This window comes from Sceloporus occidentalis, unplaced genomic scaffold, assembly GCF_023333645.1.
Source record: "Sceloporus occidentalis isolate IW3139 unplaced genomic scaffold, rSceOcc1.0.p SCAF_74, whole genome shotgun sequence".
NCBI classification, from domain to species: domain Eukaryota; kingdom Metazoa; phylum Chordata; class Lepidosauria; order Squamata; family Phrynosomatidae; genus Sceloporus; species Sceloporus occidentalis.
The window spans coordinates 490,264-516,526 of NW_028317054.1; the positions used below are offsets into that span (position 1 = coordinate 490,264).

The 26,263-nt window shown below is 36.8% G+C and overlaps 1 protein-coding gene across 1 annotated transcript in view; it reads right to left on the minus strand.

The window, feature by feature from the left end:
* The window catches only part of LOC149285911 (voltage-gated inwardly rectifying potassium channel KCNH7-like), a 123,910-nt gene that overhangs the window by 4,812 nt on the left and 92,835 nt on the right, over positions 1–26,263 (minus strand). Inside the window, exons 8-13 of the mRNA XM_089494636.1 lie at positions 24,211–24,610; positions 22,918–23,117; positions 9,846–10,098; positions 7,692–7,897; positions 7,103–7,199; positions 1,943–2,182 (exon numbers count right to left, since the gene is read on the minus strand). Coding sequence (XP_089350762.1) covers positions 1,943–2,182; positions 7,103–7,199; positions 7,692–7,897; positions 9,846–10,098; positions 22,918–23,117; positions 24,211–24,610 — 1,396 coding nt within the window. The remainder of the gene's footprint in view (positions 1–1,942; positions 2,183–7,102; positions 7,200–7,691; positions 7,898–9,845; positions 10,099–22,917; positions 23,118–24,210; positions 24,611–26,263) is intronic.

The window sequence follows — 26,263 nt, forward strand, 5'->3', positions numbered from 1 at the left end:
CCGGCGCTCAGGATGGCGGCCATGGAGGTGATAGGGGGCGGCTAAGAATACGTCTCTGGATGTGTTATAATTTCCAACTATACTTCCACTTTACACCAAATTGTGGAAAAGATCAAAACTACATTACCTAAAATCTAGTGCCGATACAATTAATAAAACCTCCCCAAATCTATATGTCTAAACATGGTTGAAATTATTTTATGTTCCAATGACAATGTTGTTTATTGATAAGAGAATCAAATTTGTTTTACAACTTTTTGGTATAAATTATCAGACTAAAAAGATTAGAAAGAAGATGGATGTTTTAGGGTAATAGAATTGGGATTTTCCTACCATCTGGAGATAATCGATACAATCCTGGTGGGATACGATATGATACGGTAAAAAGTGAAAACAAATATTATTTTGTCATTTTTATTTATTTTTTACAAAATCGTCTTGAATCTGTTTTCTATCGTACAATGGTTTTGTGCATTTATTTCATTATTTAAAATATATATTTTTATAAATGTACATATTTGATAGTGCCAATTTTAAGTTTATAGAAAAATCTCAGAAAGCTTTTCTAATTTAATTCTAATAAAAGGATTATAGAATTTTTTAATAATATTCCAAAAGAAAAGACACATTTGGATCATGCATAAGCTTTGGGAAAAACGCACACCTTTTTCTCAGACTTGCTAAATTTAGCTCAGTCTAAAATGTGCAGTGGGTTGCCTTGGTGAGGGTTGCTATGGCTGCAGGCATACAATATTTCAGCCTAAATAAATCCATCGGAAGATTCTTTCAGTTAGAAAAGTCTGCATTTGCAAGTTTTGGAACTAGATGCTTATGGCTTATTGTCAGAAATAATAATAGCAATACTGAAAAACCTAAAATACATCACGCCTCATTAATAAAAAAAATAAATTTTCTGCCATTCCCGAAAAAGTTCACTCAGTCACACGTTGATAAATGACCGCTGAATATACGTAAAGAAACATCCTTATTATCCACAGCATTGAGTGGCTTGCGTGCACAAACACGACTTTGTGTATTGCGATAATTCCCGTGAAAATTAGATTCGGCTGAATCAACTGACGTCAATTTTCTGATGCTGCAAATCCTTTTTTTGAGAAATTTTTGTACCAAGAAATAGGAAAAGCTTATCACGCTTGCCAACTTCAAACCAGTACATGGAGGAGTGATAAATACAATGTATTTGACATTATGACATAGGTTACAAGTTCTAGTTTGTGATATGCGCTTATTATCTTGTTTCCGTGTTGTAAAAAAGTTTTTTAAACCTTACCCTTTGGTTCGTTTATATTAAACATTCCTGATTATTAGCTCTGTCTTTTGGCAAAAATCCTACAGGTGATGGAGCTGTGCCAAGTGTAGCCATCGTGTCATAGGACTACATGTGGCCATCAGCCCTGTTGCCTGTTCCCATCAATTGGGCAGTCTCAATCCAGGATTCTGTAGCGTTCTATCACAGACTAAGGGGTTTATTCACTAAATGTCAAGCTGTCAGGGGAATTTGCAGGAGAGTTGTGGTTCTACTATTCAAGGGCCAACAGTGGCAAATAGTTTCAGCAACAATGGCTGAGCTGGCCTAAACTTGTGAAAAGCCATTGGCTTATTTAACTAATTTAACTATACATTACACAGCAGCAGAAGCTCACCAGGGTTGGCCCTTCACCATGCATAATGAAGCCGAAGAGTTACAATTTCAACTCTTCTGCAAATTCTCCTGCCAATTCTCCCTTTAGTGAAAAGACCCCAATGACTCTATTACAGTCTGTTTGAAGCACGTGCACCTAGTGAGAAGAGCACTCCCTGGTGGCAGGGATGGAACAGGGGTGTGATTCTGTTTTAGATACCTAAGATAGAACAAAGGGATAAAAAGTATCTCATGTGTTAGTGTAACAGTGCTTGTGATTTAGTACGGCTAATACTTTACCTTTGTAAGACAAGCTTCTTTTGCCAGCGTTTATCTTATCAGGACATACTGCTTCTTCAAACTGAAGTGCTGTAGCTTTTGTGAAAATTGACGAATAACCACCAACTTCAACAAATAACGGTTTTTGTTCATTAATGGAGGACACCAATGAAGATGACCCACTTTTTTTCTTATCGGGATTCTTTTTTGTAGCGTGTCTAGCGTTATCCACTGTATTTTCAGAGCCATCCAAACTGTTGTCTTCACTGCAATCTAGAAGAACACAAAATATGGCAATTTCATTGATGGGACAGATGTACAGTTTTAAGATTGAACTAACAATGAATGTGCATTTGCCTTTCAAATAATATTACAGCATATCAAATATGGGATATTATAAAAGTGACAAGATTCCACATTAACCATCCAGTAAATACAAAAAAAAATGATCAATAACCTTTTCAATGTGTACTTCAACTGAAGGGCACCAAAAACATTAAAGGTACACTTAAGAGATTCTATCCACTTTAATGGATATGATAGCTGAGTATTCTCTTTAAGTGATCGGTTTTTATTTTTCTTTGCAAATGCACCCAGATGCCTGCTAACCAAGGAGCCGAGAGGGGTCATGTAGCACATATAATGGCACCTCATGGTAGTAGGGAGGCAGCAGCGTGGCAGCTAGTATGGAGAAGCACCCTGTGGGGTAAGAGGGAGAGGGAGAAGGGGAGAGCTGAAAAGCCCCACTGGTGATAAGAGTGTGAGAATGTGTGTATGTATGTGGGGTTAGAGTGAATGTGTATGTGCAAAAGTATAAAAGTATGTAAGGTATTAAAGTGAAGGAGAATGTTAGTGTATGTGCATTTCCCTCTTTTACCACCCCCAGCTCATAGGTTTGCTGCAGAAGTGTAACACATCTCCTGCTTGCCAAAACACACACTCGCTATATTGACTATATTGACTCGCTATATTGACTATACAGAACTAAAGAGTTCCCCGCAAGCAGGCGCAGAAAGTACTACCATTAATTTTAAAATGAACCCTTTCTTGCCACCGATGTGATGCCTAACGCTAAGTGCTTTCATTTTTTCTACAGGTTAAGGCTAGGTTTCCACTTGTTTTTTTTATGCTAAAAACACCCATAAAAACGCCAATAGCGCCACCTGGCGTTTTTTTAGTGGAAAAACGCAGCAGCCAGATGTTAGCTGTTTTTCAATAGGAAATCGCAGAATGCCATTTCCACTTGGCGTTTTTATGTCTGGCGTTTTTTCAGTCCTTTTTGGCGTTTTTCTGCTTTTTTGGGCTCTGTGGCAGTTTTTCAAAATCGCAGCATGTTCACACTCTGGTGTTTTTTCAAGGAAATCTTGGCGTTTTTCTCCAATAGAAGTCTATGGGAGAGAAAAAACGCCATGAAAAAGCCATGTGGGTTTATTGCCTTGGCGTTTTTTATGGCGTTTTTTCCACAGTTACAATGCAGAGGATGGACCCAGTATCTGTGTGAACTACGAGAAATAGGCTGAAAACAAACAGTTTCACACATAACAAAGTCCTGGACTGGTTCATATTGAATTTTACACCATTTGGAACAAACATGCCATTACAAACAAACATACGCGACGCATCAACTGGATCCTGCGTGCCAAAAGCAACAGCAAACAATTTGCACCATCATTTGGGGCCAATCTTCCTAGAGGAGCAGACATTCGGAATAAAGCATGCCTTACAAACCACAGAAAAGAGACAAAGGGGTCTACCAAGTAAATGACATCGGGGGCAGATACTTGCCATTTATCCTAATCCCTTTTTTAGCTGGGTGAAACTTCTAACTTGTAAAGGCTGGAAAAACTGCCTAAGGTCAAAAAAGCAATTTCCACAGAAAGGCTAAAACGCCAGAAAAAACTCCAGAAAAAAAACGCAGGACAAAAATCCAAGTGGAAACCTAGCCTAACAGATACATAGTAAAGTACATTGTATTCTTCCTTGGTGAGTCCATATATGACACTAGAATCCAATGTCCACTCTCTGCCAGTTATTTTAGATTATACCTGGTGGGGTATTTATTAATTAACCTGATTTTAAATCCAATCCCAGGGACATTGATAAAGTTCATTTCAGTTGTAGTTGATACGGGTTCTGGCACATACAACAATGTATAATTTGAGCTGAAAACCAGTGATAAACTTTACCTGAGATCACACTATCTCTCCCTCTGGCTGAAATTGCGGATTATCATGGCCACACAGTTTAAAGAGCCTCCCAATTAGTGTTTTTGTCTGTTTTTACAAGAAAGTGGAAATTTAGATACAGGTGAAAGTTTAAGTTTGTTATTCCCATACATGTGTCTTCAGAAACAGCTCCCGGTTTAGAGACATATTATTTTCTTAATGTTGCAATATTGTATTTGCGTTGCTACGACCTTAAACACTTTAAGGGCCTTCACTAACCAAAGCAAAACAGCAGGGATAATCTCTGATCTTTCCAACTGTCCTATTTAGAGCTGGGGCATGTCAAGAATGGCAATCACCCAAGAGTAACCTAAATGCTGCATCTGGAGCTGCCACCCTAAGCCACTGATTAAGGGTCATGTTTAACCACTACTTGTAGTTACATTTTAGAATGGGCTCCACCCAGACCCTGCTTCCAGCAATGATAGTTGCCTACTTTGACTCGTATCGGAAGATATAACCCAACATTTTACTATCACCATATTCACTACATAAGCCAAAATCTAAAGATAGCCCTGGTATTTTTGATAACATCTCATCCAAATATGATTCACGCAAAAATATGATATTCACTCATGCATATGACACTATCAAGAAAAATAAAAATGATCTAAAAGAACGTTTGGAGAAGCATTTTCCAAGAGCATAATAAAAAATGCTGCAACAAAGCCAACGTGTCTGATGCTGGATATACATCAAATATCACATCTAGATTTGTGTGAAAGCCACAGTTTCTAAGACCAAATGCCCCATTCCTGCATGTGGAATATAAGAAAACGGATGCTGGCTTGGAAATATTGCAATATCTTAGCTTTTTCAGGTACACATTTTCTGAATTTTTTCTAAAGCTGTTTTTCTAAATTCTTAACAAAACATTTCTGGAAAGTGGAATTTGGTTATCTCTTACCCTATGACAGCGGTTTTGCTTTTTGTTAACCCTTTTCAGTAGGATAGAAGTGTATTCTGCTGAAAAACTCGATCACCCTCTTGAGCTACTTTCTTGAGCCATCTTTGATCTACTACCTGGAGGACTTAAGGGTGGAAGTGGGGCGATGTATCATTTTTTTTCTTTTCATGTTTTTTTTTATTTTTAACTCACTATCCCCTGCATCCAGTATAGTTTGGGTATTTTTTTATTTTATTTTTTTACCCAATAGTCAAGAGGTGTGAAACAGCTTGACACAGATCACCTCCAAGGTGGTCACTGGCCTTCATTGGCATACCAAGTTTTAGTCTTCCCTAACTGAAACACTTAACAAAACTGGTCGTCCAAGGGGTGTTCCGCTACAGCTGAGTGTCCTTTGGAGAAGCAGTAACATTAGTCATTTTCATTGTGGTTTAAGAAAAGTAAAATTTTACATTAACAAGCAGCTTGGGAAATTCGTAATGCTTCAACCCAAGGACCTTTAATTCCTTATTTATCAATGTCGTGAGCCGTGTTTTTTGTAACTTGTGGCCATTTACAATGTAAAGATCAAGTTTATTACAGCATTAAAAGAAATATATTTCCCCTTAATATCTAATGTATAATATATATATATATATATATAGATATATGCATTGGATACACTGTGTAATGTGCTATTCTCTAATAGTACAGAGAGGACACGCAGCTGGAGCAGATCATGACTGTATTTAACCATATAAGTGAGTATAATGAAATACCATTTTACCATATGCTCCGCCACCTGCATTGGGCCCCCACGGGCCGCTGGACCTGTTGAGTTGCATCTGCTGAACAACTGGTAGATCTGCCTCCAATTTAAATACAACAGCTAATTATCTGCAGGTGTCTGATATTTCAACTTAGAATCTATTTCTGACTTTTGCTAGCACGCTTAAAAACCCACGGGCTACACAACCTGGAATATCTCGAATTCATATCGTTAGCTTTGCCAAGAATAACAAAAAAAGCAACTAAGCCATAAAACCTGCTAATTAAGCACTTTCCTTTGCCAGTCCTGAATGGTTTATGGAAAGTGACAATGTTCACGATACGCTTCATGCTTTAAACAAATCATTTCACTCATCAACTATATAGTGCAAAAGATAGGAACAGAAGCACTAAGTAACAAGCCGAGAAGTTCATGAGTCAGTGTTACTGATTCAGCGCACTCTACTAGTAGTGAGGATTAATAAGTGCCAAATAAACTAAATTAAGGTCGTATCATCATTAACAAAACATCTCATACCTCCCAAAATCTCAAGTAGCTGAAAAGGGATACTACTGTCTTAGAGGGTGCAGTTAGAGGCTGGCTAGGTTCATAACCTAACCTTTTTACTTGTATGTGATGTTTTGAGAGCTATATATGCCATTATGAGAATAATGTATTTTATTTGTACAATTTAAACACATTTTCTGCTCTTTTATTACACACAGTTTGGCCTTCTTTCTTTTTAAATGGCTTTACTCCAAAGCGTAACCCATACAAGGCCTAGTAGCTTTATGAAAAACCACAAGGAGGGTCTGTATGTGAGCAATGCATCATGCATGAACTTTGGGGATCCTGCCATGGACCACATGAGGCAGTATGAAACCGCTTGTGCTAAACTGTGAGATAATGTGAAGCTAAGCAAGAATGAGTGGGCACTTTGGTACCCTATGGCACTTTCAACTCTTATTTAAGTTCTAGGTAGTTTAATGTTTTCTGATATTTTAGGCCTCCACACTATGGCCCCTATACCCTTACCAAAAGTAAAATAGTAAAAGAAAATTCACAACAAGGAAATAAAAAAACATAATTTCATTTAACACAGGCTTATATTACACTTTGGTTCTTCTTTATACTGCATCTGCATAATAAATTAGAAAACTCCTTATTATTTCTGAATAATAGAAAGAAAATATGGGAAAAACATAATTGCACCGTGTGTTTGTAAAAACAACACATAATAGAGAGCTACATAAATAAATCTTAAAAACATGTAAATAAGAAACTAAAAATAAACACATTACCTTCATCTGATTTCCCTTTAAATGATAATTTTCTTCTGCGGAGTTTACAGCTCTCTTCGACAAAATCATCCACTGGATGTGATCGTATGAGCCCAGCCTTGTTTAATGAAACACACACAGATTATAATCCATTAATATGGTCACCTTGTCTAAAAATACCATGTTAATATAGTAGCAAAACCATGGTATATTGGTTAACTACACTATGTTTAGATATGAACATTGACACATTGACCATTGCAAGACTGATAGCTCAATGGGCTGGTACAAAAGCTCTCACTTTGTACCTATAAATTACTTATTTTATTAGAGCCTTCCTAGTATGGTCATTACCTTCTAAGAGTGAATAAGGAAGCGCCATGTAATGGAGTCATAGCACAAAGTTGCAATCACAAATGCACATTGGAAACTATGATGTCATGCTTCCACGAATAGCTTGGGAATTGTATTTTATAAAGCTGGAAGACTACCCTGACCTAGTGTTCTTGATGAAGTCTTACTGCATCATATGTCGTTTCTCCTTAATGTTTTACAGATCTGTTTTATGGAAAATCTAAATATTAATAATATGGACAACAATAACACCAACCTTTGTACTTTCATCTCTCAGGTTAAAAGTCAGCTCCAAGTTTGTTAGAAATTGATCAGAAAACTCTGGATACATATCCAAAACTTCTAATAAATCTTCCCGTTGGATCTTGTGTAGATCGCAGTAAGTAAGGGCCCGGACATCAGCATTAGATTTCCCAGGTTTGGCATAAAGATGGACCATTTCTCCAAAAATGTCATTTTTCCCTAAAAAAAATTTGAATATATGTATTTTACACCTACACCTTGCATTGTCATTGTACATTTTTGTGTAAGGAAATTAAATAAAGATGTAAAATGAAAATTGAAAGAATTTGATGGCTGATAAGAACCATTCGGCCCTTCTAGTCTGCCCATATCTCCCACGTTCTCTGTAAAGTAAAACATTTCTCATCCTTTGAAATAAACTATCCTCCTGTAATTTGTTAAATCCCTTTATGCATTTAAATGTTTCTTTCACATATCTCTTTATTCCTTTGATCTATACATATTGAGCTCCCTTAGTCTTTTCTGATATTTTTCATCTTGCAAATCTTTCACCATTTTGGCTTGAACTCTCTCCAAAATGTCTCTATACTTCTGGAAATTGGATCTCCAGAACTGTACACAATACTCAGGTGAGGTCTGATCAGAGATCTACTTCTGTTGTCACTGACGATGTTACATTCTGCCTTGGGATATTTACGTTCCAAGTGCATTATTTTACACTTATCAACATTAAACTGCAGCTGCCACATTCTCAACCGTTCTTCTAATTTACTTAAATCACTTGCCATTTGGCTTGTTCCACCAGGAGTGCCTACCCTGTTGCAGACCTTTGTATCATTTGCAAAAGATATATACCTTATCATTATAATCTTTTTGTAAAATCGCTAATAAAAATATTAAAAAGCACAGTTCCCAATACAGATCCTAGCACTAGCACCCCGCTAGTAACAGGTCCTTCCTCTGAATATACATCATTAACTACACCCTTCTTTCTCCTGTCACTCAACCATTGCCTTATCCATTCATTTTAACACCCAATCCCAAACAATGCAATTTATCAAGTCTTCTATGGGGGTCACTGTCAAATACCTTACTGAAATTTAGTGCTATAATGCTGTAGCTACTGCTTCTCCCTGATCAATTATTCTCCAGTCAAAAAATAGATTAATTAAAGTAAAACAAGTAAAAAGAAAGAAAATAAATATACCAGCATTTTCAGTTTCATTGTTTTCTCAAACTAAACATATAACGCTAAATACAATGCTTGAGGAACATCAATTTATTTAGAAGCCATGGTATAACTGTGACTAAAATTCTATAAATGATAATTAATACCTGACTAATGCAGTTTAGGGGGATTAGTTTTATGTAACAGAATTTGGATTTGTTTTTTTGTGTTCTTTATTCACTATATAGAATATATTTAATTTATACACCATTAAAGTTTCTTGAAATGTTTGCCTAAGTGCATTAACAATCAAATGTTATCTAAGTTGACTTCAGCCAAGATCTGTCTGCCAAACTGCAGAATGACTTCACCAGACGTGCGAAGGAACTAATTAAACTGTGAGAATGCAACTGGGCTTCTCAAAATAGCAAACGTCTTCTAGATTCGTGATACCTAGGTCCCCTAATGCCTGTATGTCTAATATGTTATTAGAGAGCTCTATGGATAAATGAAATGAAAAACCATAGGAAATATTGGCACATTAGCAGTATTTTGCAGCCCTCTGCAACATACCTAATAATAAATTACATTTTACAGAACTGAAAATGTCAATGTAAATCCTCTTTGGCAACCATTGGCATCATTGACTCTGTTGTTTAAGGGTGTGAGTCTCCTAACTCTCTCTTCATGGACTTTAGTAGAAGACTGGCAAAGCCACCAACTGTTGAGGACATCATAACTAGGGTGTTTCATGCTTCCCATGAATTTTAAAGAATTACATAATTAGTGTAACATTGGAAATATAAATGCATGGTTGTAACAAGTTTCTAAATTATCGGTATTAACGCAATGGTGGCATTGATGGAAAGTTCCAGGAACATATTTCTTGAAATGCTTTAAATAGGACGTTTAAAAGAAGAACCTAGTGAGACCTGTTGACTTTGTAGATCATTTCAATCAACTCTATGTAAACAATAGTCAGTTATAAGATATACTTACCTAAAATAGCTACAACAATATCATCCTTAAGGATTTCAATAGAACCTCTTGACAGAAAATAGAGCGCAGTGAGAATATCACCCGAATGAACAAGGGTATCACCCGGAGGCGCATGGGTCGTTTTAAACTTCATAGCTAAGGCTCTCAGGCATCCTTTACTTGCTCCTTGAAAGGCTTTGCAATTCTGTAGCAAAGTCTGGTTGAGGTGCAGACAGATATCAGCTTGTAGGCATTCTGGAAAACCCTTTAAGACCTGGAAATAAATACAAACATACAGTAATAGCCTCAAACAATGCATTTATTTTGGTTAAATAACATCTAAAAGACAAACACACCCATAGTATGAGAACTTATACCAATAAAAATCTATAAAAATTATATCACCGTCAAATATTAATATAGAATGTTATACATAGGGTTTTTATATTTTATATTCGATTTAGCAAAATTAAATGCACATATGCTATACAGGATCCCGTCTTTGCATAAGTAAGCTACTTTATACATAGCTATGCATAAGATACCAGGTACATGCAAATGAGGGAGTCCATGAAACAGCGGGTAAGGAATCAAAAAGTAATGTAACTTGTGTATCTTTTCTGCTTGGGTTGATTGATTGGGTTCATAAGTGCACCAAATGCATCTGCACCCTTCTACCTGCACCTTTCATTTTGTTTCCCTCACCTTAATGTGCTCTATCCCATGGCTGGTGGGTGGAGGGGTACATTTTAGTAATTTTTGGCACAAGTGTTTTTGACGGAATTACTGATAAAAGTTTTTTTGCTGGGGGAGAGTGGGCCTTGTTTTTTGGGGCACCACCTGAAGACTTCAGTGGGTCACCTCTTCGGAAGAGGAAGGACCTAGACGATCCAAAGCTCCCTTAGTCTCTCCCTATCACGAGTGCAGCCTCAGAAGCTTCTATTGTGGCCTTACAACTTTGGAGCACAAGTTTTTCAATTGTTAAGGGCAGTACAAGACACCTTGGGCTTCAGGGAGAAAAAAATATACAAATCTCTATAAACGTGTAATATCTAGACTGTTAGAACATGATCTTATGAGATTTTTATTCTTGAACTTTTACTCCGATACAAATGGGTGCCTTGAGGTATGAATTTATATTATAGGGAAATTAATGAGTTTGAATTTTGAAAACATATCTTTAAATTTGCAGAAATGGGATGTGCTTCAGGGAGAGTTTAAATGGCATATTTATCCCTTAAATGTATAAGATGTAATCAGTCAAGAAAGGGTAAATGGTACCCGCAGTTCTAAAGCTGTAGTATCTTGAGAAGGTTAGTATTCTTTTTTTCTTCGCTAATAAAAATGCATATTAATGTACTTACTTAGTGCCGTAATATGCATTCATCATTGGTGAGGCTGCTTGGGCTAGTACACTGGTTGTTTAAATATAAACTTTGTGTTGATTTTTCAATGTGAGCATTAAAGCAGTTTGGTTTTTTTTTGCTTTAATATTTTTTAATTATTGTAGCACTCAACATATTTTAGATTTGCATTAACTGTGCAGCATTAAAAACAAGCTACCAAAAAATGAATATGTTAAAAAATTTAGAACTTTTGACAGATGACCACACATTGTTGTATGTGTAATTATTATTTATTATTGTGGATAAAGATCCCTTAAAATAGCAGATGTACAATTATATTCAAAAATCCATTATTATGTTATTTGTTTCAACCCAACTTGTTCAGAACATATAATAAATAATCTTTTTTCCCTCAAGAGATTATACAGCTTGTTAGTTAGAGCTGTCTACGTAAAAATTTGACCAGTTAACGAACCAAAAGCTTTAGCTAGTGTAGTACATATAGATCAATGAGAGTGTTTTTACCATTAGTCACAATGGTCACACAGTAAACAGGGCTACTTAAAAATATCATAATTTAAAACAATAGAATAGAATAGAAATGCGCAGTCCCTACCTATGGAACATTTCTGGTGAAAGCAGTCGACAATTTATGCCTGGGGGATATATTGGATGCCCTATATACTGTATTACTTGTTTTGGGTAATATAATGATGAGATGGGTTAGACCTCAATGAAGTGCAAATTATCCCACAAGGGATTAGACTTTTCCAAAGATCTCTCAAGCTCATTCCCCATTAGGTTCTGTAAGAACCCGTCTCAGAGGCTCAACTTGGTGGAAACTTGCACTCAGATCAATCTTTCTAGGCTAGATAATCTAACCAGTCAAAAATAATTAACTAAAACCATCTGAGTAATGAGTAGGATAGGATAATGAAATGGGAGAAGAACAAACTGCACAAAGAAACACTTTTATCTTAACTGAGGATGTTTAAGAAAAAAAGTTAGGATGTAATTTGGTATTCATATGATGGACAATCAAAGGACACACAATAAGGGTAATAGATGATGCATTTATGATCTATCTATATGTCTTCCTATCTATATGCATAGCTCTATTTAGACGTGCTGATCATACACTGCTCCAGTGGTTCATTTACAAGGCTCCATTGTAAAAAACTACTAATATTTTTCAATGAGCATGACCTGGATTATGCAATTTATTCATAAAAATCAGACCATGGATTAAATATACCGGTATGTCACTTTTGGTGTTAGGTTTAATATACGTGATGCAAATGTCTTTGACATACTAGATGTTTTATCCAGCCTAGGCTTCCCAGTCTGATTTCAATAGAAAAAAATAAGGTGAACTGACAGATTCAAGTTCAACATAATGCATTTGAATAACCTATGAAGCTCTAGTATGTCTTCATATTGGCTCTTCAATGGTTCACATGCCATGTCCTACATTTCACTCTGTATATAAGGTTCCCCACATTGCAATTAATAAAAACAGATACTTCTGCCTCGGGAGAAAATCCTTGCCAACAAATAATAATGGTGCTATTCAAAAAATGTAGAAGGGGATTTAACGTTTTTTGTTACTCCTACCTTCTTATCAGTCTCAGCTAGGCAGCAACTACTACTACTGTTAGACTAAAGCTCCCATTACTCCCATAGCTTGGCTAAAATCAAGTGAATACATGTGAGAAAAGAAAAGCTCCAAAACACTGAGGGGGATCAAGAACCGAGTCAGAACTGAGGATTACTCAGCCTCCTCAAGACTCTCAAGACAGCCCTTGAGCAAGCCTGCAATAGTCTGCAATAGTCTTGGACAGTGACATGTTTCCTACTCAGTGTCCGGTGGTTCCTAGCAAACCACAAAGCATCCTTTAAACAACACATTAAGTGCCAAGATTCTTCAATGACACCATTCATGTGAGTTCCTGGAAAGAGTCCATACAAAACTGAATGATAGGAGAGATACTTCCTTTCCACAGTCTTTGAGATATTTTCCAGGAATCTCAAGAACGCCTGTGCAAAAGGACACTGCCAGAACAAATGGAGTGAAGTCTCTCTTGCTGTGATGCACTCTGGGCAGTGTCTGTATCTGCACAGCCCCCTAACATGGATACATGTCCTTAGGGCCTCCTTTAATAGCTATCCATGTCATGCCCCTATGTCTATTGGTTAGCCTGCTCGATATCGCATTAGTTTGAATATTTTCTGCTGTGGCATTGAGAAGCCCTGGAATCTGTTTCATAATGGCCTTGGCTCTGATCACGTTAGAGTGCCACAAGTCTGGCTTAACTCCCTCCAGTTGTTCCCTCACAAACCTGCTAACGTCCAGGTAAAACCAGGGTGTATGCCAGTTGTAATAGATGGAGCTTTCCCATTTGTAGCTCCTTCAGAGGTGGAGTAACTAAAAGCGAGACACAGAGTTCAGGTCTCTCTGAGTCCTACACATACAGGTGTGCACAAAGGATGCACTCAGCAATTTGTATTGGCCACTCCTTTGCTACCCTTGGAAGGGTTGTTGTATACAACTGTGTGCTCTATTTTGAAGCCCCAGATGAAGGCTATCCTGATGATTTATTGACTCAATGTGGTTAAGGCGGCCAACGTCTCAGCCACATACTGCAGCAGAGGAAGAATTTAATTGCACAGAACTTCCCCCTCGATAAGGTCCCTGAGGCTCTGCATTCCAATCATCGGTTTGCCTTGTTCAATTGACCTTCCTAGCTTTTCAAGGCTGTGCCCCCTCCTCCAAAACAGACTCCCAGGATCTTGATGAAGTCTGTAGCTCTGGCAATTGGTTGGAACACAGTTCCCAGTGTCCGAAGAGCATGAACTCTTACTTCTCTCTATTGACCTTTGTGCTTAAAACTTTGTTATCATCATTTTGTGACTGGGCAAGACCCTCATCAGTACTAAGCCATAAACCAGCCAGCGTGGTAGGGTTAGAGAAAGCTCTTTGCAGTTTTTGATGCAAATCTGAAACCAGTTTAACTGCATTGAAAAATGAACTTTCAACTTTTGCATCCTCTAAAATTAATAAGGTAATCTAGACATGGTCCACATGGATCTGAACCATTTCTTGTGGGTTATGTCATGGTCACCCACACCAAGCTTATGATCATGTCTCAATAAACACACTCACTCAGTCACTGTCCCTGAGATAGAGGGGTCGCTTAATCCACTCATCTTGACGTATGAAGCCTGAGATGCTTTTTGAGCCCTCAGAGATGTCTGCTCTATTGTTTGCACTGGGTGTGGGTTGAAGGCTGCATGTAAGTGTATGAGCATTGGACATTTATTACATTTTCTCTTGTTTTAATCTTCACCCAGAGCCAAAAGATCATTTTTATAATGGCAGCCAAAGGGGTGGGTTGAAATTTGTGACACCAGCCAAGGCCTGGGGCCTACATATCCCCACACTGCATATCTGGAGATGATTGGGATCTGGTTCACACAGTGGCCTTACCTCTATTGGATTACGGACATCTTTTTTTTTTGACACAGTGGCAAAAAAAAATGATTAACTCACAATTCCAAAAACAGCAAGGACATTTCTGTAACTAAGGATACCAATCTGGTAATGATATTTAAACGTACGCTAGCCTTGCTACTTTGACTATTTCACTTGTTACCATGGTAACTGGATAAAAACAAAACAGTATCCTAAGTATATCAAATTTGCATCTTGGCTGCAATCTTGATCTCAACAAATGTTTATGATCAGATGAGGACATACTTTTAAAGAGGATATAAAACATGTTTGTTATATCTCTTATCCCATCCTTTCAGTTTATTTTCTGGCATCTCTGGGTCTTGCACCATTTGCATACTCCCAATGTCCAGGGATTAGGACTGAACCCAGTCAGTAACCATCCATACTAATGACATGCTGGCCATAGGACCAGACTGGGCATGACTAGGGGGCCCTAGCACTTTAAAGCTAGCGCCCCCCCAAATGACGTACTTGTGGCCGCACGTATCTAGCCTACCTTTAGACCAGATCAGCTGCTGGAGCTGCTGTATGTGGCCCTACATGAGGCATGTGCTTGCTGTGCCAGATAGCCTGTCCAGGCCTGGCCTGCTAGACAGGTTAACATGCCAAATCGTTTTTACATTTTTTCCTAAAGCATGAAGAGTTGAAGGTGTGCATTATAAATAAAGCATTAGACGTGAAAAGATGTTACTGTTCATTGATCTATGAGAACCCATTGAGGAATTTCTTTGTGAATAAAAACATTAAAAGTAAAGAAAATAGGGCACTAATGTTTTACTACTAATACTAATTCATAGATGTATGCCTAGAGAGATTAAAATGGGGGCTATTACACTCCAGATCGTTTGCAATCCTTAATATTCCACCTTTACACAGTAAGCAACAGGAATATTTAGATGGGAAATTCCACCAACTGGAGCATTCGGGTGCTCAGTATTTGGCAGTGATAAGTAGGAGAAGTGCCCATGTGTAGCACCTGCCAATGAAGGTTGTGTTAATTGTATGATTCATAATCAGGTATAGGAACTGCAAGCCATCATACATTGTTATGTATCAAAAGAATTGATAACTTTTATTGTTTCTTTATCAATTATGATGTTTAGTGTAATTTAGTGTATTGATATTTATGTGTTTGCTTCTATGCTTTTGACCATGGAAATTGTTGCTCATGGAAATTGACCATCTTAGCCCACCATATATCTGGGGTTGTTAATTTTCTTCACTACCCTTATAAGTAAGGTCAGTATATATACTAATAATAAAGACATTAAGTATACAACACGCAACTAGGTTTAATATATATATATATATATATATATTTATACATACGTATATACCCACATATATACAGTATAGATACATATAGTTCTTTAGCACAGATTACTGAATATTTTAAAATGCCTTCTTTCCTAGAGTTCTTAAATTATGCTGGCAATTAGCACACTCTCTTATTACATGTATTTAAACAATAAAAACAGCCTTTCAGAACTAAAAGATTAATGTAGACTACCAATTAACTACAATAAAAAAGAATAATGTCTCAAGAAGCTTCTATTTATATGTTGCTATGCATGGATAAATAATTACGTATGTAACATTAACATTGTAGTTATTTTATTCAGGAAGCAATTTGTCTTTATGACACTTACATAAACCTCATTAAGATAAAGAAAATGTCACCTTAATTTACGGAATTTCATCAAAGCATGTTCTCTGTGCCATTCCTTGCAACATCTGAAATGGTCGGAGGGACACTCTTGTTTTGGAAGTGGCCTGGGGACAGGGCTTTACTGAAACTTTTCAGGTCAGTAGTATATTTTATTTACAAAGTATAGTTTATCAACATTATTTCTGCTCTTTATATGCACTTTATAGGGTACTACACCCACTCAACATACTGAACTTTTTAGAAAAAAAGGTCCTAAGTGGAAAAAAAGGACCAGGAGAAAAAAAAGTAGAAATGTATGTGTTTTGGATTTCTCAATGAATGTAAGTGGTGAGGGAGCACCGACTGAAGAGAGTTAAACTGAGGCAGTGGACTCCCTGTACTATACACAAGTTCAGATCCAAGGACACTATTGAGATTATTTCAGAGCTCCATGCTACCAAAGCAATAACAGTCTTAAGAAATGTGGCATTAAGCAGGGTGACCAACAGACATAATGGCATTGCATGAATGGCCATTCAGGGAGAGCTCTCCTAAGAACATCTTGGCATATGAGGAGGCCCTAAAAGTGTCTAATGGCAGAGGAGACATCCCTTCACTTGTTGTGAAACTGATGCTTTGCACAAGATTTGCTGGGATCTCTGAAAGCACCTGTCTTATCATTTGGTACTTGATAGACTTTTCCAAGGAACAAGCACTCTTTGTACTCAATGTATAGCGTAAAGGGCATTTTGTGGTTTGCCAGAAACCACCTGGCCTTCAGAAAGGAGAAGGCTGCTTTCCACCACAGACTTACCTATAACCTGTTCATGGATTATTTTATTATGCACAGTCTTTAGGAGGAGGACTAGTTCAACACCCCTCCTGGCCCACATACCTCTTCAATATCTTCATGCACCCCACCTCATCACCATTCCATGTCTCCGACTCTCATCTTTATTTTACTGTTCCATGGTCATCAATTAAAAATGTGTGTTTGCATGCAGAAGGTCTAGATCAACATGCATTTTTTTTGTACAATTCGAAGCCTCATTCTCACTGTGCTTTATCACTTCTGTCGTAGTAGAAGGATTTTTCCTGGTAATTTGTACAGCGTTACAATAAAAATGCATTCCGAACAATAGCTAATTATATAAGGATTCCACAATATCTACAATTTCAATGGCTTTACAAAATGCTGAATATAATGTGCTCCAATGTTTAGTAAAATATGACATTCATAATTACATTTTCTTTTGTTTAGCCAAAAATATGCTTTTACACTGGATTTAATTTCTGTGTCTTTGGTTTTATCTGTATTTGTAATGAAGTGGCATAACCACATAGACGGCAAGGCATGGGGGTGTCATGTTATCCATAGTGACATTTGGCCTGCCCCTGCTATACATTGCTATCAGTTCACCAGTTTGGCTTATATCACATGATATGTGGTGGCGTGGTACAAAACACAGCTTGGGTGCAACTCAATGAAACCATGCCAAGCCAGGACACAGCTTAGTTGTTCAGTAGAAGTAAAATGTTGCTATAATTCTGCACTTCAGTGGTACCATAATCTACATGTAAAAATCATTTAAAGTGGCCTATCATCCACTGCAAGTAAGTATGACACATTACGTATACACTGTGCTAGTGAAATCGCTAGTAAATTTATGTATTTGTTGCATAGAAGTATACTTACCTGCATGATGCTGTTACCTGGGGCATTCCAATATGGCTGCCAGGGTACAGTGGCCAGAAAGCCATCTTTTCAATCTCAGAATTCTGCGTGCGACATAGCAGGGGGATTGTGGTGGATGTATGCGCATGTGACCGCAGCCCACCCAGCAGCCATGTTTTGTATTTTTCATCTCTATGCTGGTTTATTATGGTTACTTTAGATTATATACAACTTCACTCATACATTTCCCAGCCAATTGGCTACCACAATGTACGGGTGAAGAGTTACCCCCTACAAAGTGAAACCTTGTCAATCTTGTTATAATATCAAATACTGGACAGAAAGTAATCTAAAACTGTACATCTGAATATAAATATGTTTCTAGTTAGGTAGTTACGTATGAATTAAAAAAAAAACAAGTTTGGATTTGTATTAGATGTTAATCTGTTGCAAAATTTGAAAGTATTCTTATCACCACAGAAAACAACGGAATAATCCCACCACCAGGTTGCTATGATGATTGGGCTACTTTTCAAACACTGCACCATTATTTTTAAATGAATAGCCCCCAGTTTTTTTAGGAACAGTCTACACCGCAATGTGTCGACACCACGTGGCAGTAATTTTATTTTCTGAATATTTTTGGAAGATACTATCTCTGTTAGTGCTAATCAAAAGACCCTGATAATCAAACCTTGTAAAAATAAGTATTTCCATGTTCCACGTAGCTATTGCAAATATTGGTATTTCATGCATAGGGAAATATTGAAAGTTGCATGCAAATCACTGTTTAATGCACGATGGTTGGAATGCTGTTATATAGACATGCACTACATGATTTCACCAAAAATCATTGATTAAAAGGAAATAATATTTTATATAATAATATATGACTTCTACACAATGTATGAAAGTATAATTATCATCCGTACTGTGGTGCATATGCATAGAATAAATGAAAAGTAAAATATTTTGGGGGTTGAAAATTCTTTGAATTTTAGGGTTTCCAATATAATTTCGGCAAAATTCCTTGACAGGTATATACTAAAATGCTCCTTTATATGTGTGTCATTTATATATATATATATATATATATATATATATATATATATATATATATATATATATATACACACACACACACCGTATTTGCTCGATTATAAGACGACCCTGATTATAAGACGACCCCCCAAATCTTAATATTAATTTAGGAAAAAAAGAAAAAGCCTGAATATAAGACGACCCTATAGGAAAAAAGTTTTACCAGTAAATGTTAATTCATTTAAACTATTTTTTTAATAAAAGCTATGATTGAGAAAAATATTTTGGTTTTATTTCCTTCTATTTTCCAACCTGCCCCCCAGTTATGCACATCTGCCCCAGAAATGCCTTATACCCCCTATATGCCACTGTGCCCCATGATATGCCTTTTAACCCTCTAAATGCCACTGTGCCCCATGATATGCCTTTTAACCCTATATGCCACTGTGCCCCATGATATGCCTTTTAACCCTATATGCCACTCTGGCACTTAGAGGGTTAAAAGGCATATTATGGGGAAGAGTGGCATATAGGGAGGTTTAAGGCATTTCAGGAGGCAGAGTGGCATATAGAGGGTTAAAAAGGCATTTCTGGAGGCAGAGTGGCACAGGGTGCTCTGTGAAAGGCATTTCACAGAGCACCCTGCCTCCAGAAATGCCTTATGCCCTCCATTTAACACTCCCCCCCGCCGCCCCCCCCACTTACCGGTACTTCTGAGTCTCCTGTCATGTAGCTGGGGCAGCATGTAGACTCACGCTGCAGCCGGAAGGAGGCGTGGCTAGCAGCGGGGGTTGTCTGCGTGCATCGCGCAGACATTCCCCGGCTGTCAAAGATCAGAGTTCCCCAGCTACATGACAGCTGCACACCGGGGACTCTGAAGTACCGGTAAGTGGGGTGGGGGGGCTGAGACATAGTTAGACTTTGAGGTCTGATTATAAGACGACCCGACTATAAGACGAGGGGTATTTTTCAGAGAATTTGCTCTGAAAAAAACCTCGTCTTATAATCGAGCAAATACGGTATATATTTTAGGCAAATGAGATACATTTTTAGTCTCTTCAATAAGAAAGAAACCCGACACATCCAAATTGTCAGATAAATACAAAATTAGATTAAAATGATTGATGGCAGATGTCATTAATTTATTTTTCTGGGCTTTATAAATATAACCTGTACTCATGTAACTCTAGACTCAAACAATGTGTTGAGTGGAAATCAGAAAAATATATTAAAGCATCTCTGTAATTCTTGTGTTAAAACTATTGAAATAAGGGCAAATTGCCTGAAAGTTTGACTTTTTATTTTTTAATAAGCTAGAGCTCTTTCCCAATGTTTTGGTGGAACAGCACCTTTAGGTACATACATTAGCAATACTAAGTATTCTCTACATATCTGCACCACATTTATATTTATTTACTAAATCAGTCTATAAAAATTTTTATCTAAATTTCAGATTTTCAATGAAGTCATGCAATGAGAAAATCTGAAAAGCCTGGTATTAAAATAAACTATTTTTAATATAGCATAAGGAAAATTTTGTTTAAAATACCTCCTGTTCTTACCCGCGGGTGTGGAGATTCCATGAATTAAGGTTTGAGGCAGGCACAAAAGAGATAAATTTGTCATAAGTACATTATAAAATCATATCATTAATAACAAAATAATCACACGTATCTACAGTGTATTAGGAAATGTAACATGCATGCTGGCCAATTAAATAAAAAAAAATATATATATATATATATATAATCTATATACCAATATATATATATTTATATATGTATGTAATTAAAGTTCTGTTTTGAAGGCAAAGGGGGATCACATCAAATATTTATTTGATTTAAATTTTTCTTCTGTTTACTCACTTTTCGTTTGGTTAAATGAAAAACATAAACTATTAACATTTTTGATTAACATACTGTTTTTGGAAGCATTCATACTTGACAGCATTTTTTTTCATACCTGCCTAAACTTTTGCACAGTGCTGTATATATACAGTATATCCATATATACTATATGACCAAATGTATGTGGACACCCCTCCAAATTATTGAGTTTAGGTGTTTCAGTCACACACATTGCTAACAGGTGTATAGTATCAAGCCTATAGGCAGCCATCTCCATAGACAATCATTAGAAGTAGAATTGGCCTTACTAAAGAGTTCAGTCTGTTCGTGAAATCTCTGCCCTGTGTGTCGGGAGCTTCATAAAATGGCTTTCCATGGCTGAGCAGTTGTATATACTATTCACTAAGATCACTATGCACAGGAGTGTGAAGCACACCTCCACTGGCCTCTGGAGTGATGAATTCAGCTTCACTATCTAGAAGTCTGATGGGCGAATCTCGGTTTGGTGGATGTTAGGAGACATTTAGTGGAGGATAGATAAGAGCCTGGGGTTATTTTTCAGGGGTTGGAAACCTTAGTTCTAGTAAAGGGTAATGTTAATGCTACAGCATAAAAAGACATTTTGGACAAAGCTATGCTTCCAATTTTGTGGGAACAGCTTGGGGAAGGCCCTTTTTTATACCAGCGTAGAAAGCAAGGACTTGTCTGGCCCGCACAGAGCCCTGACCTCAACCCCATCGAACACCTTTGGATTGAACTGGAACGGAGATTACAAGCCAGGCCTTCTAGTCCAACATCAGTACCTCACCTCACAAATGCTTTATTGGATAAATGTCCCACCAAAACTCTCCAAAATCCTGTGGAAAGCCTTCCCTGAAAAGTAGAAGTTGTTATATCTCCAAGGGGATATATATATATATCTCCAACTCCATATTAATGCCTATGGTTTTGGAATGGGATGCCCAACAGGTTCATATAGGTGTGATGGTCAGGTTTTCATTTATTTTTGGTCATATAGTATACAGTTTATATATATATAGATATATAGAGATATATATAGATATAGTTAAATGCATTACACATTTAAAATCATCTGATTAGGTGTTTGTTTTTGAAGACACTGACATGATGACATGTACAGGGTAGCACATTGTCCTAGATCTGCAAAGAATATAACAGCGGAATGGTATTATAACCATCAAAGCTGAACTTTTACTGTGCTGTTGCTTCTGCTGATTCAAAGCTCATGAGATTTATGACTTCAAAAAACAAGGTTGCTGCCCTTTGAAATAGTAGCAAGGAAAGATGATGTCCTGTTTCTGATGATTATATTATCGCTACAGTATCTATCTAGATTCCAGTTTGATGTATGACTTATCCAGACTCATGTATTATTTGGTACATTCTTTTCAATGACACTTCAAGGTTAAATCAGTATGAGAGAAAAAAAACAAAACAGAGAATGCATTTTAGCACATTGCAAGTTCCCAGTATATCTAAGGTTACAGCACACAAAAACATATTGGCATCTACATATAAGGTTTGTGTAGCAAATTACCGTATTTCCCCATGTATATGACGCCCCTTTTTTAGAAAAATTTGGGGTCTAAAAATCGGGTGCGTCTTATACAGTGGTGGCATGATAGGAGTGTGATTGCTAACAGTTCCTAGCAGCTAACATCAATCACACTCATATCATGCCCAGGCAGCCAGCACAATAACTTTATGTAATATATTTATATTTTTTTTTAATTTCGGCCTCCCAAAATAGGGGTGCGTCTTTTACAAGGGAGCGTCTTATACTTGGGGAAATACGGTATATCCGTGTTCCGTATTATTATTTATTATTATAATGTATTGATTTATAAAGAGCCACCATATACCACAGCACTAAAAAAATATTTAAAATAGTTATTTTCATATTTCTCTCACGTGCACATATGTTGTATGCTATTCTACCCTACAGTGTTTACACAACACACAATACTGTTGACTGTATGCATTAAAAAGTAGGTGTCATACCATATTCATGTCAATTCCGTTGGTGTAAGTCCACGCGTGTTGAAAATACTCTTCTAACCTCTGACGTAAAGGATTAGGAATTTGATGGAATCTTATGAATTCTTTCACTCTAAGCATTTGCATGTGGTACCGTGCGGTTCCTGAATATAATCTTTGGATTATTGCAGATACATTTCCAAAAATACTTGCATACATTAATGCTGGATTAAAAAAAGAAAATAAAAAAAAACACAGTAATCAATAGTTAAAATTTTACGATTTTCATCAATGCATTTATTTGTCTAGAATAAACCAGTTTATGTCGTGTAAAAAAAATTACAATCCTATCAGGTTATATCTGGGATTTATCGTTATTATATAACATTTTTTTTTCTAATTAATAGTAATTTTTTTGTGATGCATATATGACACTCCCCTGATAGATCATACAAATGATCCCTCCACTATGGTTTATCATTGCGAGATGCTGCCGCTGACACCCAGACCTTGTAAGGCTCCCTGACCTAATTAGCACTTGGTTTAGAGGACTCGGTGGAGGAAATTATAGATCAACGTCTTTAGCTTAATATACAATTATCAAGGCTGGATACCATGGGAAGCACATGAAATACAACCAATGACGAAGTATACAATACAAATTGCTTCCAGATCAACCATTTTTTAGAGTGAACTAAAGAATTAACTGTGTTTATAATAATAATAAGGTAACAGTTCAATTTGCTTCTAGAAGGTAATTCATCAAACGTTATTCATTGATTTAAAGGTAAATAAAGTCGAACATCGGGGAAAAATAATCGCTTATGAGCTCGCAAAGGAAGAGAAATCATTCAGTGACTAACTTCTGAATAACTTAGTAAGGCTGAGAAAAGATGAAGTGAAACCTTTTTTAAAGATATTCTATATCCCAAAGATATCATCTCACCGTTGTAATAACGCATTATCTAGCTCAGCCCGTCCTGCAGGAGAACCTACTAGAGTTAGCCTTTAATATTAAATAGTGAAATTAGGGAGTTGAAATGTTCAGCTTTCATAAAAAAAACCCTTAGTTTAATGAATAAACCATCATTTCGGCAATCCATCTGTAATCTATAACTTAATTTAATGGACATTATGGAGCTAGGACTGTACTGATGGAAATGGACTTTGGGTCATCACAATCACCTTTCTATCCAGTTGATCCAGAAACAAGTTTTCTCATAATTAACAAGTTATTAGTGTCGCGAAAAAGATTGAATGTATTAGTTTATCTGGATAAAGAGCACATAAAACATAGAATGCCGATGATCTACTTACAGCCAATCAACATGACACAAATGGAGAAGATTTTTTCGGAGTTGGTGTTGGGGGATACATTTCCAAAACCAACGCTTGTGAGGCTGCTGAAGGTGAAGTAAAGTGCCGTGACATATTTGTCCTTGATGGAAGGTCCAGAACTGGGATCACTGTAATTGTAAGGTTTCTTTATCTGATCTCCCAATGCATCCAACCAGCTAATCTTATGAATTAAGTAAGGCCGTTCTACATTGCCAATCGCGTACCAAATGCAAGCGAGCCAGTGAGCGATTAGTGCGAAGATGCACATTAGCAGCATAAGAACAGCAGCACCATATTCTGAATATCTGTCCAACTTCCTTGCGACTCTTACAAGCCGTAGTAACCTTGCGGTCTTCAGGAGTCCAATAAGCGTGGTAGTCTGTAAAATAAATACATACAGTTATTACTGTATACCAGAAAAAGGAATTCTGCCCCTCCCCCCCATTGTGGCAAGATTATGTATTTCTCATTTCACCGCAAATAAACCAGTATTTATTCATCATAAGGCTCAACATTTCAAACATCTCCATAGAACTAAAAGAATGACATTCTCCAAAATTTAACAGATGTCAATATTGAACCATTACTAGAAAAACACAAATATTAAATATTTGACATCCAACAAATACCCTTTTCTTAAATTTTTTTTGGTTAAAAATGTTGCCTAATAAATGCACAATTTTCTTTTTTTTTTACATTTGTTACACTCTTAGTGCCCGAAGAACCTGTGTTAAATTATTCTTCACAGCTATAAAAAGCAAAACTGATGTTTTTAATCGACCAATTTCTAGGCAGAACAAAAAAAAGGATTTCCATTTTTTAATGATAGGGTAAATGCCGTAGTGTGCATATTTAGCACTAACATTTAGCTGACATTCTAGAACTCTTGCTGCTTTTGCATGTCCTAATTCACATCATGCCAGAGAATGAGGAAAGGGGGTAAGGGTCATGCGTGTATATTTTGTTCAAACGCTGGTTAAGGAGAAAAATGAAAAACAATGCAATTTACAAAGTCTGCAAGGAAGCAATTAATGGAACATTAACCTTTCGGGCATAAATTCAAGATGGGTTTTGAAAGTGAAGAACATATGTATCTATATGCTGTACACAGCAGTTTGTAAGGTTTTAGGCGACGATCATTGTAGAAGGCGGACTACGCCTTTCCGGCCGAATAATAATGTTGGGAGCGGCCCTACACAATGTATAATTGAAGTGGCTGGGTTATATTTCTTTCACCTCATTGCTACTCAGCTAGTCCAATAAGCATACGTTTGAATAACAGAACTTACAGCTGACATATCCTAAGAAGGATGAATTATTTTGTTTTAACCATTCGTATAAGACGTAATATAGATGTCATTAATAAATTAATCTAAAGACTGAAAAATGTAATTTAAAAGTGAAAGTTTTTTATTATTCATACATGTTGCATCCATGGTGCCCATGCATGAACCTCCCCGGAATTAAATGGCAGAGTTTTCTGTTGGACTCCCAGCAGGGAAGAAGATGGCTGTTCCTAATCAAGACCGCAAATGTCATCTTAATTAGCCTTCTGATTAAATTGTTTTCCACCAGGAATAATCCCTGCTAATTTTACCTCCACACATCTATCTTTAACATGTTTCACAATTATATCAGTTCCCCAGCATCTACAATTATTCACTACTGCCTAAACAGCTTCACCTTACAACATGACACAGGCTAATATTAAAATACAAGGTTGTTTTTATAGAAAGTACAACACCTTCTAAGAGACTACAAAACATGCAGACACAGGGAAAGAAATCGTAACACAATGGACTCCATAATTTCCATGACCTTTTATTGTGCCATCGAATACAGACATTTTAGACTATCTTTGTCAATCTTGACAAGAAACAAGGACCCACAAGATGGAAGCATTTTTTGCTTGTGTCAGGTTATTCACTAGAAGCATTTTGTTCATGTTGTGAAGATTGTTCCTGTGTCTACATTTTAGTTACTAGAATATTTCAGTTCTAACGATGAAGGAAGAGCCAATCTCATGGGAGTT